This window comes from Myotis nattereri, assembly GCF_964212035.1.
Source record: "Myotis nattereri genome assembly, chromosome: 14".
Lineage (NCBI taxonomy): Eukaryota > Metazoa > Chordata > Mammalia > Chiroptera > Vespertilionidae > Myotis > Myotis nattereri.
Window position 1 is genome coordinate 44,972,308 of NC_138089.1, and position 17,524 is coordinate 44,989,831.

General features: G+C 41.7%; 1 protein-coding gene across 1 annotated transcript; it reads left to right on the forward strand.

Annotated features, from left to right (window-relative positions):
* Positions 1-6,458: 6,458 nt before the first annotated feature.
* Positions 6,459-9,649, forward strand: OXSM (3-oxoacyl-ACP synthase, mitochondrial). The gene is made up of 3 exons (XM_081105511.1): positions 6,459-6,658; positions 7,512-8,620; positions 9,152-9,649. The coding sequence occupies exons 2-3, from the start codon at positions 7,638-7,640 to the stop codon at positions 9,552-9,554; spliced, it is 1,386 nt and encodes a 461-aa protein (XP_080961637.1). The 5' UTR covers positions 6,459-6,658; positions 7,512-7,637; the 3' UTR covers positions 9,555-9,649.
* Positions 9,650-17,524: the final 7,875 nt, after the last annotated feature.

Sequence of the window (17,524 nt, forward strand, 5' to 3'; positions counted from 1 at the left end):
CGCGCCGCGGCCGCACTGAGCACGCGCCGAGCGGCAGCCGTCCCTGCGGCGGGGAGGGCGGGGCGGGGGCTGCTGGCGGGGGGTGGGGGCGCGAGGGCCTGAGGGGAAGGCGGGGGGGTGTCGCCTGGAGGGGGAGGGGAAGGGGGAGGGGGAGGGCGGGGGGGGCCCCTGGAGGAGGAGGGCGAGGGCCTGATGGGAAGGGCGGGGGTGGGGGCGGGGGTCGCCTGGAGGGGGAGGGCGAGGGCCAGATGGGAAGGGCGGGGGTGGGGGCGGGGGTCGCCTGGAGGGGGAGGGCGAGGGCCTGATGGGCGGGGCGGGTCTTGGTCGGGAGGGGCCGGGGCTTGACTGGAGGGGCAGCGGAGCCTGGTCGGAGGGGGGCGGGTCGGCGCGCAGGAGGGGCTGTTCTGTAGAGACTGGGGGTTCCGCCCAGAGGACCGGGTCTCAGCCGGGCGGGCCGGGGACTGGGGCTGGGGGGGAGGGAGACCCGGGGGTCGGGCGCTGATGGGAGGGGCAGGTGCTGGGCGTGGTGGGTGGGGCTGCTCCCGGGAGGGCAGCGGCCTGGTTGTCCGGCCGCCGGCTTCGACCGGAAAGGGTGGGGCGCTTGCTGGCCGGTGCCCAAGGGAGCGGGACTGGACGGGGACTTTGGAGGACAGACCGGGTGCCTGGTGGTGAGGGTCTTCGCACCTTCAATCGATCCAACCAGGACGTGGGGACCCGCCCTGTACCTCCAACCACCGCTTTCCCCCAATAAAGCCATCTCACAGCTTCCTTCAGAGACTGTCCGGCCTCCCGGACAGATGCGGCCAGACACCAGAGGAAGGAACTGCAAACGTCCAAAAACAACGCCGTAGCTTTAAAACTGCTGGGTTTCCGGTATCGCAGTTCTTTCTAGAATTAGCTGAATGACTGAAAATGTCTTACCGAAGTCCCAGCGCAAATAATGTGATGACTTCAAAGAAGTGCTTTCACCCCTAACCGGTTTGGCTCCGTGGATAGATAGAGTGTCCGCCTGCGGACTCAAGGGTCCCGGGTTCGATTCCGGTCAAGTTCGATTCCGGTCAAGGGCATGTACCTTGGTTGTGGGCACATCCCCAGTAGGGAGTGTGCAGGAGGCAGCTGATCGATGTTTCTCTCTCATCGATGTTTCTAACTCTCTATCCCTCTCCCTTCTTCTCTGTAAAAAAATAAATAAAATATATTAAAAAGGGGGAAAAAAAAAAAGAAGTGCTTTTCAGACCTCAGGTTGCAGTATAGTGTTTCGTAGGCTCAGTGTACCTTCCGGTGTGACCAGCATAAAACACACACTAAGGAAACAATAGAATGGAAACGGGGAGAGGAAAGACAGTAAAAATGTACATCCCACAGAGTAAGCGTATTATTTGTGACTTTGTTTTGCAGGTTGATCATGTGGATCATGTGATCTGTATCCATTATTCCTCTTAGAAGATGAATCCTAACCTCTTTAATCCATTCTCTCTCTGCCTTACTAATGTCCTTAAAAATGTTTTTCCTTCTTTGCAGAAATTCCTTTCCTAACCTCAACAAATACTTGTCTTGACCTTATGTTTTTAAGAGAAGCTACTTGCCTAAGTAACTTCTTTAAATGTTCTTCATACTTATCTTTTGTTTGCTTCTAAAATTTGAAAATTTCTTCCAGTATCTATGAGCAAGGCCCTGGCTGTGCCATCTACTTCAATTACCCTTCATCTGCCAGATATTTGTGAGGTGTTTTTAATACGTGTTTTGGGCCAGCTTCCAAGAATAGTGTGTTTAACTGGTAGTATCTTGCTAGCTGCTATAACTAAAATTTTCAGTGATTTAACACAAGAGTAATGTCTTGCTTGCATAACTGTTTAATAATACAGGTGTCATGAGTTCGGGGGTGGGGGGCAGCTTTCTTCCATGTAATGATCCAGGGACCCAGGCTCCTTCCATCCCATAGAATGGAGGTCAACCAATATTTTTTGTAAAGAGCCAGATAGTCAATGCTTAAGGCTTTGTGGCCGTAGAGTCTCTGTTTCAACTATTTAACTCTGCCTTTGCATTTGTAGTTCCATAGACATTACTTTAAAATGTATGGGCTTGGATGTTTCCAAAGAAACTCTATTTACAAAAACAGGTAGCTTGCTGGATTTGACCTGTAGTTTGCTAACTTCTGCCATAGATTTACAGAGACTTCTGTATTTAGTTAATGGTTGGGCAGAAAAAAGGCCTACCTGCTTAACCATATGGGCTCAGAAATGACACACAGCTTTTGTCTAGCATTGTTGTTGGCAAAAATTAAGCCCCATCTAGATAAAAGGAAGGCAGGCTGGGAAATGTAGTCCCTGTCTGGACAGGTACTGCCTAGCCCAGTGGTTCTCAACCTTCTGGCCCTTTAAATACAGTTTCTCATGTTGTGACCCAACCGTAAAATTATTTTCGTTGCTACTTCATAACTGTAATGTTGCTACTGTTATGAATCGTAATGTAAATATCTGATATGTAGGATGGTCTTAGGTGACCCCTGTGAAAGGGTCGTTCGACCACCAAAGGGGTCGCGACCCACAGGTTGAGAACCGCTGGTAGCCTCTATAGTAAAGATGGAAGTTTGAGGGACTTGGGTTATAACTAGCTGTTTCTACCACAAATTATATTCCTCTTAATTTTTCTTAAGAGGAATTGTATAATAATTATTAAATATTATATAGTATTTATGATTTTTTTAAAGAGGAAAACACTATTTTAAAAAGTCTTCGGAGGAAACCCAGTATATACAAAACAACAAAGTGGTGTGCTCTGGACCTGGAGGAGTGTGGTGTGCGTGTGTGTGTGTGTGTGTGTGTGTGTGTGTGTGTGTGTGTTGTATATGATAGACAGAATGCCATCACTTTAGCCATCACTTTGACAGAGATAATGGCTGTACAGTACTTTTGTGGAGAACATACAACCAGAGTGTGAAAAACCAATGACATAGACTTAATACAGTGATAATAACATACATTCCACAAAATCATAGAAATGATCATTTCAAGGGTAATTAAGTACTTTATTGTTTATTTTAAATCACCTGAAATTTGAATCCTTCAAATTACTCTTTACCAATACTTCTGTTAAAATTCTTGCTTAATTACAGTCTCTCTTGGACACCACCATTTAGAAAGGTATTAAGATATTTTATTACGCTGAAACCGGTTTGGCTCAGTGGATAGAGCGTCGGCCTGCGGACTGAAAGGTCCCCGGTTCGATTCCGGTCAAGGGCATGTACCTGGGTTGCGGGCACATCCCCAGTAGGAGATGTGCAGGAGGCAGCTGATCGATGTTTCTCTCCCATCGATGTTTCTAACTCTCTATCTCTCTCTCCCTTCCTCTCTGTAAAAATCAATAAAGTATATTTTTTAAAAAAAGATATTTTATTACAAGGGACTTTGACGCATTCTTTTTTTCCCTTCTTCTTCCACTTAAGTGGAAAATATCTTGATTTTTTTAGTTTCCTTTAGAACTAAAATTGAAAATATGAAGCTACCCTTAATCTCTATATCAACCGTTGCTTCAAACAACTAAAGGATGTTCTAATATGAATTCAGCTTTGATTTTCCATTCTTTTACTTGATTTTATTTTCTTCAGAAATCATTTTTTTCAGGATTCTAGCTTTAAAGCACCATCTTTAGAATTGACACATGGTGGCACTATTCTTAAATGGAATAGAAAAAACAAACAAAAAACCCACACCATTACATTTTTCCCACAATTGGTTTTGTCATAAAAACCAAAATGCTGAACTCAATAAAGACCATTAGCAAGGGAGGAGTCGAGGCCTTTCAGGAATGGGTATGTGTGAAGTGGCTTTGTTCCAGACAAAAGGGAGTAACAGAGACCCTGGTGAAGGGAGTAAGTTCACCACATCTTTCCTAGAGAAATTTAGATTCAGTAAATGATTGCAGTACAAATCAGACCAGAACTGCCAATCTGTCATCTCTGACCTACAGGCTGTAATCCAGAATCTTCAGCAAGACGCCCGAGGCTTTTTGATTGGCCCCTCCTTTACTTCTCCTTCACTGTTGCTTTGTCCCATATCTCAAATCCAGTATTGGCCAAATGGAACTACTAGTCATTTGTCGCAGATAACCATGTCTCCAGGCCTTTGGTCTACACCTATCAGGATGCTATTTCCCACACAATTTACTAGACAAACATTTACTCATTTTCAAGATGCAGCTCAAGGATGACTTTTTTGAAGCCTTTCCTGAACTTGGGAGGTAGCATTGATGCCCTTGTCCCCTTTGTGTTATTATAATAATTCCATTCTTCTATGTTTCAGTACCTGTTTCAGTAGTTTGCACATATGCTTCTGTGGCTGTCTTCCTCTTTTGACTATAAACTTCTCAAAAGTATGAGCATGTCCTGCTCATTTTTGTATGCCTGCTTCTAGCACAAGTAGGAGGAAAATGAATGTTGAAGATAAAGTACAAAGATGAAGAAAGAAAAGCTAAAGTAAACCCCAAGATAGTGAGATCAGTTTTGCTGGATGGAAATCTATTTAATAGGTAATGGGACCTATATTTGGAAAGATAGTTTGAATTAAGATTACAAAATGTTTAAGTAAACCTAAGAAGTCTGAACCAGGAGACTATGGTAAGTTGAGCACTTTTGAAGATTTTGATGCAAGAAAACACCATGGTGTTATATAGTGAGGAATAAAGTACTAAATCATATGTAGCTATTACAATATCATAAACTTTCCACCCCTATTCAAACGAAAGGAAAGGAGATCAGAGGTAGAATTAAAAATGAAATGACTTTGTGGTTTTACTTTTCTTGTTTTGTGTGTGTGTGTGGTTTTACTCCCCCCCCCCCAAAAAAAGGTATTAATTGATTTGTCACTTCTTATCCAAGATAATTTTGCGATATTATAAAAATAAATAAGAGCACATTAAAACTATGTTTCATATGACTTTGGCTTTAAAGAAAATATTGAAGGTCTTTTCACAATGATTTTAAAATATACTACAATGAAAAGAGAGCAAGTTTGGGTACTTACTATCATCAAGTTTTAAGTTATTTTATAACTACTCTTTTTTTTCCTAAAATATATTTTATTGATTATTCACAGAGAGGAAGGGACTGGGATAGAGGGTCAGAAACATCGATGAGAGAGAAACACCAATCAGCTGCCCCCTGCACACCACCACCTGGGGATGTGACCGAAACCAAGGTACATGCCCTTGACTGGAATCGAACTCGGGACCCTTCAGTCCACAGGCCGACGCTCTATCCACTGAGCCAAACCAGCCGGGGCTATAACTACTCTTAAAGTAACTGTATTGTCATTGAATAAAGTGACTAAGAAGTGACTGAAGGGGCACTGGATCAAGTATGACTTAAGGTCATACTGGGTTTCACTGAACAATACTCTAGTTGGAATCAATCACTTCCAGAGACATTGCCCAACCCTGGCTGGGTGGCTCAGTTAGTTGGAGCATGGTCCTGTTCACTAAATGGTTTCGGGTTTGATTCCAGGTCAGGGCATGTACCTAGGTTTTGGGTTCAACCCCTGGTCTGGGCACGTACATGGGGTAACCGATCGGTATTTCTCTCTGTCTTCTCTCTCAAATCAATAAAACCATATCCTTAGGTGAGGATTATAAAAAGAAACTGCCCAGAAGCAAAATTGTTGGGAGGTTCAGATGCAGATTATATAGTCAATCCTTTATCTAAAGAGGATTAAAGCTCACACCTGTGAGGGCACGTGAGCAATAGAGATGGTTATCTAAATGTTACTTTGATGATTTCTTGCATTTTAAAATAGTTTCAAATTGTATTTTCTATTCACAGATTCATAGCCAGCTCTGAGCAAATAAAGATACTGCATTTTTCTGACACTTAGAAATAAACTTATACATTCTTCTGTTGTCTCTCTTTTTATCAGATATTGGGTGTGATATTTTGAGCACTGCTGTAGATCCAGCAACAATGTTTTCCCAAGTGTAAAAATAACTGCATTATCGCAACAGCATTATTTATTGTGGAAAACATAGTAAAAAAGGCTAAACAAAAATAAAAGGAGGCGGAATAAAAAACTCTAAAAAATTGGTATACACTTTTTTGTAACTTGTATCTCCTAACATAGTTTCACTATCTTTCCATATTAATATTCATTTATAAAATTATTTTAAATAGCTGCACAGCACTTAGATGTACCTACAGAACTCAACCAATTTCCTAGTACTGGGCATTTTGGTTAGTTTTACTTTACTATTATAAGTAACTCTGGGAGGCACATTAATACCTTTAAGGCTACAGTAATTTCCTTTTTTTCTAGGATTCCAGTAGAGTATGATGGTGTTTCTTCTCCAAAAGGGGATTGTGTGGGCATTATCATTACAAAGAAAAAAGAGAAAATCCCGTTGTGACGGCCAGGAAAGCGATCTCATCACCTTAGGGGCGCGTTCTAGATTTACTTGGAATCCCTGAGCTTGCGGGAGAGGAGATTCTGTAAGGGCGCCTCCCACAGCCTGACCTCCGCCAAGGTGACGCGGAGGAAGGACAGCCGCAGGAGCGGACTCATAAAACATGGGTCTTCACGCGCATGCGCGGGCTTACGTGAACGCGCGTACGCAAGCGCGCATTGTCGCCACGGACGTTGGCTGCACGAGTCGCCAGAGGACTTAGTGGAAGGTATTGGCTGCTGGGTTCTCTTGATATTTCTCCCGTCCACCACCAAATCGGGTCGGGCTTAGATCGTGAGGGGGGAGTCTAATGACCTCTTTTCCTCTCTCCTGCTTTCTTCGGGGGTGTGTGATGGTGCTTGGGAGGCGGTGCGGAGGATTGGCCACACCTCTTTACTCCCCGCCCATGGCCTTCGCAGTCCCAGAAACTCTGGTTATCTCCACGTTTTGAAGATCAATAAAGTCCACTTACTCCCACCTCCAAGAATAGGCCCTGAAATGTGTTCAGTGCCACTGACACCAGAAATGCTATTTAGAATAAGGCTAGGTAATCCTGGACAAGTATGCTTCCTGCAGCCCATATCAGGCTGAGTACCTTTATATTTTTCAGAGTATAATTCGGCAAACTCATTAGTCAACAGAGCCAAATATCAACAGTACAACGATTGAAATTTCTTTTGAGAGCCAAATTTTTTAAACAAACTTAAGGATTGAATGAATCATCACTTCACCTCTTTGTCTTGAAATGTCTGAGGATACTTAGAGACCAAAAAGAAAGTTAAGTCCAAACAGGTGGTCTGATGATAGGTATAAATCAAAATGATGTAGCCCTAGCTGGCTTGGCTCAGTGGATAAAGCGTCAGCTTGCGGACTGAAGGGTCCCAGGTTCATTTCGGCCAAGGGCACATACCTGGGTTGTGGGCTCCATCCCCAGTAGGGGGCGTGCAGGAGGCAGTTGATCAATGATTCTCATCATTGATGTTTCTCTCCTTCTCCTTCTCTGAAATCAGTAAAGAAATATATTTTAAAAGTTTAAAAAAATTAAAATGACATAATATTATTTTCCCTGTGCTCATTACCAGCTCACACCAAGCACCTGAAAGAACACTTCGGATACTGTTTCTCCAGCCTTTAAGCTATTGAAATAACAGTACCTCCTGGGCGTGTTCTGTTACTGGAGTGTGTTTCTGATCGTCTGAATCTCAACCATGTTTTCAAACTGCTTGCAGAATATCATAAAAATTACAAACGCTCACCTTCTACATTCAGGATTATGCCACCGATTAATAAGAAATAAAAGGAGGTGTTTCGGAACTGGGCCAACATCCAGATTGCACAGGCGGGTTGTCGTTACAGGCATTGGCTTAGTGACTCCTCTTGGTGTTGGAACTCAGCTGGTATGGGACCGCCTGATCCGAGGAGAGAGTGGCATTATCTCACTGGTTGGTGACGAATATGAGAGTATCCCTTGCCGTGTTGCTGCTTTTGTGCCAAGAGGTTGTGATGAAGGTCAGTTCAATGAACAAAACTTTGTGTCCAAATCAGATCTCAAGTCCATGTCTTCCCCCACCATTATGGCCATTGGGGCTGCAGAGTTAGCCATGAAAGACTCTGGCTGGCATCCTCAGTCAGAAGCTGATCAAGTGGCTACCGGTGTTGCAATTGGCATGGGAATGGTTCCTCTTGAAGTTGTTTCTGAAACTGCTTTGATGTTTCAGACAAAAGGTTACAATAAAGTCAGCCCATTCTTTGTCCCGAAGATTCTGATCAACATGGCAGCAGGCCAGGTCAGCATTCGATATAAACTCAGGGGCCCCAATCACGCAGTCTCTACAGCCTGTACCACAGGAGCTCATGCTGTGGGAGACTCCTTTAGATTTATAGCCCATGGTGATGCTGATGTGATGGTGGCTGGAGGTACAGATTCTTGCATTAGCCCTTTATCTCTTGCTGGGTTTGCCAGAGCCCGTGCCCTGAGCACAAACCCTGATCCTAAGTTGGCATGTCGACCATTTCATCCAAAGAGAGATGGTTTTGTAATGGGAGAAGGTGCAGCTGTGCTGGTGCTGGAAGAACATGAACATGCAGTTCAAAGAGGAGCCCGGATCTATGCAGAAATTTTGGGCTACGGACTCTCAGGTGATGCTGGTCACATTACCGCCCCCGACTCTGAAGGAGAAGGTGCCTTAAGGTAAACACTTTTTTTTCTTTTCATTCAAAATATTTATTCAAATAAGACATTTTATTGGAGTGTCAAGTGAGGGGAAATTGTACTGTCTGGCCTTAGTGTTATGGTATCTCTGTTGTTGTTTCATTTTAGACTAAACAAAGTGTTGTTGAGTTTTTTGCTTTAACGTTTCAAGCATTTGAAAATATTTGAAAATCCTTACAAAAATTGTAGTCAATGTGTGTTTTTTTTTCCTCAAGGGAAAAAGTCATTTCAAATAAATGGAAATATATTTCGTTAGAGATTATATAATTGATAGGCTTATATGTTTATCTCTTGGTGGTGAGTCAGTCCAAGGTACTGGAGGTGACTCATTATTCCCAGGCAGATGGCATTCTAACTCACATGGTAATCTAACATGAGGTTCTGTTATTAGACAAAGGATTATTTCCATCCAGTGTACTTGGATATTTCTTTTATTTAAGCCATACAGATAATGAATCCCATGTTAAAATTAAACTTAGTTCTGATAAATTTCTGTTGTTATTTTACTAGATGTATGGTTGCTGCTGTAAAGGATGCAAATGTACAGCCCGAAGAGATATCCTATGTCAATGCACATGCTACTTCCACACCACTAGGAGATGCTGCTGAAAACAAAGCTATCAAACGTCTTTTCAAAGGCCATGCACATGCCCTTGCCATTTCCGCAACTAAGGGAGCCACAGGACATTTGCTGGGAGCTGCAGGGGCGGTTGAGGCAGCGTTTACTGCTCTGGCTTGTTATTATCGACAACTACCACCTACTTTAAACCTGGATTATACAGAACCAGAATTTGATCTCAATTATGTTCCACTGAAGGCACAGGAATGGAAAACTGAGAAAAGACGTATCGGACTCACCAATTCCTTTGGTTTTGGTGGTACTAATGCAACACTTTGCATTGCTGGCATGTAGGACAGACAAATCATTTGTGATTAAACATTGGTTTTTTAGTGTTATAAACAAACTTTATGAAGTGGAGAAATACTATGTTTCTATAAATGCATATACTTTTATATCTGTGTCAACGTTTCTTAGTTTTGCCACTACTGATATTTGAGGCTGGATAATTCTTTGTTGGGGGGAGGGGAGTTGTCCTTTACATTGTAGGATGCTATTACAATCTACCCACTAGATTGTAATAGCAGTCCCTTCCCCAGTTGTGACAACCAAAGATGTCTCGGCATTGCCAAATGTGTCCTGAGTGGCAAAACAACCCCCATGTGCAAAGGACTGATCTAAGGTTTTCTAGTACTTTATTTTTTATTTTATTTTATTTTTTTTAAATATATTTTATTGATTTTTTACAGAGAGGAAGGGAGAGAGATAGAGAGTTAGAAACATCGATGAGAGAGAAACATCAATCAGCTGCCTCCTGCACATCTCCCACTGGGGATGTGCCCGCAACCCAGGTACATGCCCCTGACCGGAATCGATCCTGGGACCTTTCAATCCGCAGGCCGACGCTCTATCCACTGAGCCAAACCGGTTTCAGCAAAGGTTTTCTAGTACTTTAGATTAAACAACTCTTCATGATATTTCACCTGTCTCTTTCCAAAGCATTTGGTGAGTAGCTGCTCTATGCTAGGTAAGGTTGCTGCACACTACAACTCCATACACACCATTTCCATGTAATATATAGGAAAGGAATACATATATAATGAAATTTGTATGATTGATCAACATTCTTTGAATATAGCAGTTAGCTTGCAATGATCTATTTACCCCTTACCTATCTAGCTCTCTTCATATTATCTATACTGAGATTCTGAAAGAAGGAAGTGAAATTGGTTTGGCATTTCTTATTCTTTTTGTATGGATAGCAGTACCTAGTGATTAATGGGGATAAGGGTTCTTAGGAAGTAGAACAGAACTTGGTGATATAAGCCACGCCACCTTATTCCACCTACAGCTATAATAGAACGTTTTTGTGTTTACTTCCAACATTTCACCCCAAGTGCTGGGGTACTTCTACTTTTCCACCTTGAGGCTTTCTCTAAAGCCAACAGATCTCATTCATCTCCATTGGCTGGAAGTGTTGGGATGGGAAAGGGTACAAATTCTCTAGAGCAGTGGTTCTCAACCTTCCTAATGCCACGACCGTTTAATACAGTTCCTCATGTTGTGGTGACCCCCAATTTCATCGTTACAAATTGAACATAATTAAAGCATAGTGATTAATCACAAAAACAATATGTAATTATATATGTGTTTTCCGATGGTCTTAGGCGACCCCTGTGAAAGGGTCGTTCGACCCCCAAAGGGGTCTCGACCCACAGGTTGAGAACCGCTTCTCTAGAGGCTCAACCAGGTTCTGAAGGATGAGAGTTGGTGGATAAATGCCGCAAAGTCTCAGTTAGGACTTCTCAGCTCTGCCCTAATAGTGCAAAGGCAGCCACAGGCCATATGCAAATGGTGGGTGTGGCATGACTTTGCTTTCGGGAAGGGGCGAAGCAGATTTGGCCAATGGGCTGTAGTTTGAAAACTGTTCTAACTCCAAGGAAGCACATTGACAGGTTTAGCTAGCTAATTTTCTGTGTCAGTGGGGTATCCAGAAATTTTGCCATATAAAATTGGAAAACTGGATTTCAGTACTGGAATAATAATAATTATAATAACAATCGTTAATGTTTGTATTGTACCTACATTCCAAGCATTGTTGCAAGTACATTTCTTATAATCTTTTCATTTAATTCTCACAACAATTGTAATTTAGTAATAGTATCCAATTTTATGGATAAGGCATTTGAAATTTAATGAAATTAAAAAGCTAGTCCAAAGTTACACAGTCAAACAGTGGCGGACAAAGACTCAAGAGTATCCTCTGATTCCAAAGAGCAGGCTGTTAACCTCCTAAACATGCCAGTTGCTCAAGAGTAAGGATTGAGGCTCCCTACCAAGGGAGATCCTCTGGGGATGAGCAGAGCTAACTCATTTCTGAGTTGGGAGAAAGAATGCATCTCCTTGCACCTCTCCTTTTGTTTGAAAAAGAATAAAGATGTAACTTGCTTTGTTTATGCAGGTACTGACATATTATGTTAGAATGTATAAAGTCTGATAATCAAACCTCAGCTTGAAAATCAAAATGATCTTTCTCTAAGTATAAATACTAGTAATGTACTCTTTCCAGACTTAATATCTGTACTTTTTTGTAATTTAAAAAATTCATCTTAGTGTCTTAAAGAAAGGACCTATTAATTTATAGGTAAAAACACTGATGGTATATTTTACATTTACCATCAGATGGCATGTGATACATGCTCATTTTAAACAATGAAGGCAGTGCATAAGAATATAGGTCACCTATTCTCCACTCCCCTTACACTGGCTAACAACATTTTATAACCTCAAAGTAACTGAAATATGTATTGCCATTTTGATTTGGCCTAACTTTAGCAACTAACACATGAGAATTTCCTTTATTGTTTCACTGGTTAATTACACCCAGACAAACCCTATTCAAGGTGAAAAGCCCACCTGAAGATCTTGTATTCCAGAGTGATTTGGTGGAAAGAATGGGAGATTTGGACTCAATAGACCTCCATTTAAGTCACACTCACCGGGCTTCAGTTTTCTCACATGTAAATGGAGTCAGTAGCACTACTTATGCAAAAAACGGTTTTGAGCCTCAAGGTTGATCAATACACTAAGTGTAATTCTCTGTATAGAGTGGCTATTATGTTAAGAGATGAGTGTGGTCTTTTCCATATTAATAAGTTACCTAGAAGCTCGGTTGCTAAATCTGGGAAGACTTGATCAGTTTAGGATTTTATTGTTTTTATATCTCTATATTGATTATTATTATGACTATTATTAATATTAATATTGTGTCACCCTTGTAACCTGTTATTAAATGGTGAAAAGCTTTGCCAAGGTAAAAGCATTAGTGTATCCAGACTTTAGAAATTTCCCCTAAAATAATTGGTGTCAAGCATAGAAACGTTAACAAAGAAGCTTATGAAATGAAAGAGATGAAAGGTTAGAAAGCTGCCTCTCTTGGCTGACTCAGGCCCACCCCTTCCCAGCAGCAGGGACTGGGGGGTGGGGTGGGGGTGGGGGTCGTGGTGGAAGGGATTAGATGACCTCACAAGGTTCCTTGTAGTCTGTGGTGGGTTTTTGTTTGTTTTTTGAAGTCTATTTAAAGATTGCAGTAATACTGCTGATGTGAAATCCTTTGTACACAGTGATGGTTGAAAATACGGGCTCCTGACCTGAATCTCTGCCTGCCTGGTTATAATTATATGCTTGAGATTAACAGGGCTCAAATGCTCATGTTTTATACAAGCCATTGCATCTTTTTTCTCCTCAAGAATTTTTTTAAAACTGTATTTTAGACTGAAGGTAGAGGGAGAAGATTGATTTAAAAATGCATTCAGATACAGAAGGATTTAGATGATTTTAATAACTAAGCTTAGTTATCATATTGCAGTTCAGAAAGATGAATGAATAATAAGGTAGAATGCTAAGATCCAGGGGGTAATCCCTGAGACAGGACATCACTGTAGCAGCATATTAAGTAGAAAAGAGTCATTGTTAGCAGAGAATAGATAATTCCCCAAATCCATAAGCATCGGGTATGTCATAAGCAGCTTGTGTAGTATTTTTTCTTTTTTTTTCAATCTTTATTGTTGAGATTATTACATATGCTCCTCTTCCCCCCCCCCCCCCCCATAGCTCTCCTCCACCCAGTTCCCACCCCACCCAGGCCCTCACCACCTTATTGTCTGTGTCCATAGGTAATGTATACATGCATATAACATCTTTGTCTATTCTCTCCCTGCACCCCTCCCCACACCAACTTCCCTCTGAGAATCGTTGGTCTGTTCCATTTCCATGTCCCTGATTCTATTCCATTAACCAGTTTATTCTGTTCATCAGATTTTTTTATTCATTTGATTTTTAGATTTACTTGTTGATAGATATGTATTTGTTGTCACTTCGTTGTTCATAATTTTTTATCTTTACCTTTTTCTTTTTCTTCCTCTTCTTCTTAAAGAGTACCCTTCAGCATTTCATATAATACTGGTTTGGTGGTGATGAACTCCTTTAGCTTTTTCTTGTCTGTGAAGCTCTTTATCTGACCTTCAATTCTAAATGATAGCTTTGCTGGGTAGAGTAATCTTGGTTGTAGGTTCTTGGTATTCATCACTTTGAATATTTCTTGCCACTCCCTTCTGGCCTGCATAGTTTCTGTTGAGAAATCAGCAGACAATCCTATAGGCACTCCTTGTAAGTAACTAACTGTTTTTCTCTTGCTGCTTTTAAGATTCTCTCTTTGTCTTTGCCCTTGGCATTTTAATTATGATGTGTCTTGGTGTGGTCCTCTTTGGATTCCTCTTGTTTGGGGTTCTCTGCGCTTCCTGGACTTGTAAGTTTATTTCTTTCACCAGGTAGGGGAAGTTGTCTGTCATTATTTCTTCAAATAGGTTATCAATATCTTGCTCTCTTCTTCTGGCACCCCCATAATACATGTGAACTCTCATGTATGTACATGAATAAAAATCTGTGAACCCGGCAGTCAGACATCCCTCTTGCAATCTGGAACTGCTGGCTCCTAACCGTTCGCCTGCCTGCCTGCCTGCCTGATCCCCCCTAACCGCCTCTGCCTTCCCACCTGATCACCCACTAACTGCTCCCCTGCCAGCCTGATTGCCGCCTGACTGCTCCCCTGCCAGCCTGATCGCCCCTAACTGCCCTTCCCTGCCAGCTTGATCGCCCCTAACCACCTCTGCCTTGGCCCCCGCCGCCGTTTTTTGTCCCGAAGAATGTCCGGTCTAATTAACATATTACTGTTTTATTAGTATAGATTATTATCACTAATATGCATAAGTAAATTAGCAATAAGACTTTGGGAATGGTGGTAGTACAGATATATCAGTTAGCCTTCTAACTAACTAACTAGAGGCCTCCGCCTGGTATCTATGTGAAGCTTTATCTGCCAGGGAAAAAGATTGTTTTTCCCCCTCTAACTGGAAGTACCATGTCTTTCTGCAACAGCTGTGTGACTTCTGACAATCCTGATCAACTGTGTCCCAGAACAAAATGAATCTGGTTGCCCTGAATATCATTCTGTTTCACAGTGGTTGATAGAGATTCGCTAATAATTTTGATCTGGTAAAGAGTCAGTCAGTGGAAAATTAGAAATTTTAATGAAGATTCTCATTAGTTGCTCTTCACAAATAATGGGCTGTAGTCCAACTCAAGATTCTTAGCAAAGCAATTCCTATTTCAATTATCACAAGTAATTATTAGAGTTTATATCACTTTGTGCTTCTTAAGTGCTTTCAATTATTTTTTCCACTATTCTTTGAAAAAAACACACACAAACCACAACACTAAAGAACCAGAAAACAAACCCTTTGAGGTATCTCAGAATATTAATCTCCATTTCACAGATGGGGGAATGTGGGATAGTTATTGAGCAAACACCAATGTATTCTGTTATCCTTACAAAAATAATGCAAATTTCTCTCCTAATGGTTGGCCATGACCAGCCCTTACTATTAAACAAATGTATTTACACATAAAAACACAAACATGTACATGCATGGTAGAAAAGATGCTCTTGGATCAATGCTTCCAATGCTCAGCAAAGAAATAGACTCCCTGCATGATTTCTCTCCAGAAAATAAATGTGTTGAATAAACCTGGTTTAAAGATGGTGATTTCGTCACTTCTCTGCTCGCTTCCTGCCTTCAAAATTCCCATTCTCCTGCCCTAGCTGTTTTGTCTCAGTGGATAGAACGTCAGCCTGTGAACTAAAGGGTCCCAGGTTTGATTCCAGCCAAGGCCACATGCCTGGGATGTGGGCTCGATCCCCAGTGTGGGGCATGTAGGAGGCAGCTGATTGATGATTCTCTCTCATCATTGATGTTTCTCTCTCTCCCTCTCCCTTCCTCTCTGAAATCAATAAGAATATATTTTAATAAATTTCCATTCTCCTCCTTGTCTTCTACTCTTAATTCAGTTGATCGATAAGTCAGTCCATGTTGGCTGTGTAGCAATTACACTGTTTCAGTTGCATGCACCTATAAGCAATTATTGTTGGCCCATGCACCTGTGGGTTGTCTGGGCTGGTTAGCTCCAGGCTGAGGAGGTAGTGTCTTACCTCGGGTATGCTTATGGCAAAGACCTTAGGGCAATAGAATAATCTTAATGAATAAGCACATTTTAAATCTTTGCAGGTGGCCTGGCTCATTGGCTCTCCCAAACTCAAGGTGCAGGTAAGCTTACTCCTCTCACCCATGGGCCATAGCAAGGGTTTTGGGAGTATTATTGGTGGGAGTTGAGAGATATTCAAGTCCTGCAGAAACAGGCAGCCTCTTCCTGTTTTCCTTTGCCCCATCTCTTCTCTGACTTGCCTGCTAGAGTGTAACAACATCGGCAAGATGGGGCCACAGTAAGATAGAGTCTTAGCAAGACCGTGATCCCCAAGGATGTGCCAAGTAGAAATGTAATACCCAAGGAGGCTATCCAGGGACTTCCTATGGATGTTAGATTTATGGCTAAAACACTCTAATAATATTCTACCCCTGTAGTTAAGCCCCTTGCAATGTGACTTTGAAGATCTTCTCATCAAGAGTTAGAATTCATTTCCCTGCCTCTTGATTCTGGGCTGACTGGTGACTTGCTTTAGCTAGTGGCATGCAGTAGATTTCACGGGATGCCAATTTCAAGCCTAGTCATTCCAGGGGCTTTCTCTCCTGCTACCACCATGAGAATAACCCCAGGCCAGCTTGCTAAAAGGTGAGAAGACCATTTAGGGGAGAGCTGAGTCCTCCAAGTTGTCCCTGCTGAATGAAGAAGGCACTGTTGATCAGCTAGTGTATGACCAACCTGCCAGCTCACTGCAGACACAGAAGAGGTCTCAGAGCAATAAGCTGCCTGGCTGACCCATATGTGTATGAGAAATAATACATCTGTTTTGAGCCACTAAGTTATGGATGGCTTGTTAGGCAGAAGTACTAATTTAAATACCTTGGAGCTTCTCATCTTGGCTGCCTTGTACTATAGTATCCCTTTTCCAGATCCTGCATATTTTGGGGGCAGGCTAGAGGTGATAAACTATCCCCTGGTACCTTCCATATTCCCCAAACCTGCATCCTCACAGTTCTTGAGGTTTTTGTGACTTTTCCCCAGTAAGCATTTATAGTGGGTAGCTATTTATTTAGAAAGAGTATAGAACACAAATTGATTTTGGAGAATGTGATTACTGAGACGATAAAAAGGAAAGCAAAGCACACAGTGGCTTTGTGTTCAAGCTGTCAGATGCATTCTAATTTCTGTAACAATGGTAATTAATTTTAGCTGGATAGAAAATCCATTTTCTTTGAGGAATCAGTGAACTATAGAGAAATTTGTCAGTAACCATTGTCTGGAATTTTAGTCTCCAGGAGGCACAATCATTTTACAATGACAGCTAATATATGAGAAAATCAACCTAAGATAGGGAAAGCTATTAGGCACTACTGTATATTTCTGTGACAATGGGATTGAAGTCAAATAAAAAGGTAAGAGGCCTGATATCAAAGATCTACTTTTTCTCTCCTGTTTTCTCAGCACTAAAATGTAATATAAAAAGCGAAATGTAAAGAGAGAAGTGTGGTGGCTTACAGTTTAAATTTTTACATTATCAAACATATTTAAGGGCATGATCTTTGGGGATTGGGGAAAATAGCAATTTATGAAAGTATCAGGGGAATGCTCTGTTTTTGCCATTAATCTACAATTCCACTGTAAATTTTCTGTGGTTTAGTGTTTTGTTATCAATATTTTCCTGCTCATCACTGAACTCTAAAAGACTAACTTTCACATTTGTGGGTACGTGCCACTACTTTATTTTTTATGCTGTACTGTGGTAGTTGAACTTTGGTACTGGTTTTAAA

Coding starts and splice junctions, on each gene's coding strand:
- OXSM (XM_081105511.1), top strand. CDS start 7,638: ATGTTTTCAAACTGCTTGCAGAATATCATAAAAATTACAAACGCTCAC. Junction 8,621..9,151: donor GAAGGAGAAGGTGCCTTAAG/GTAAACACTTTT, acceptor TTATTTTACTAG/ATGTATGGTTGCTGCTGTAA.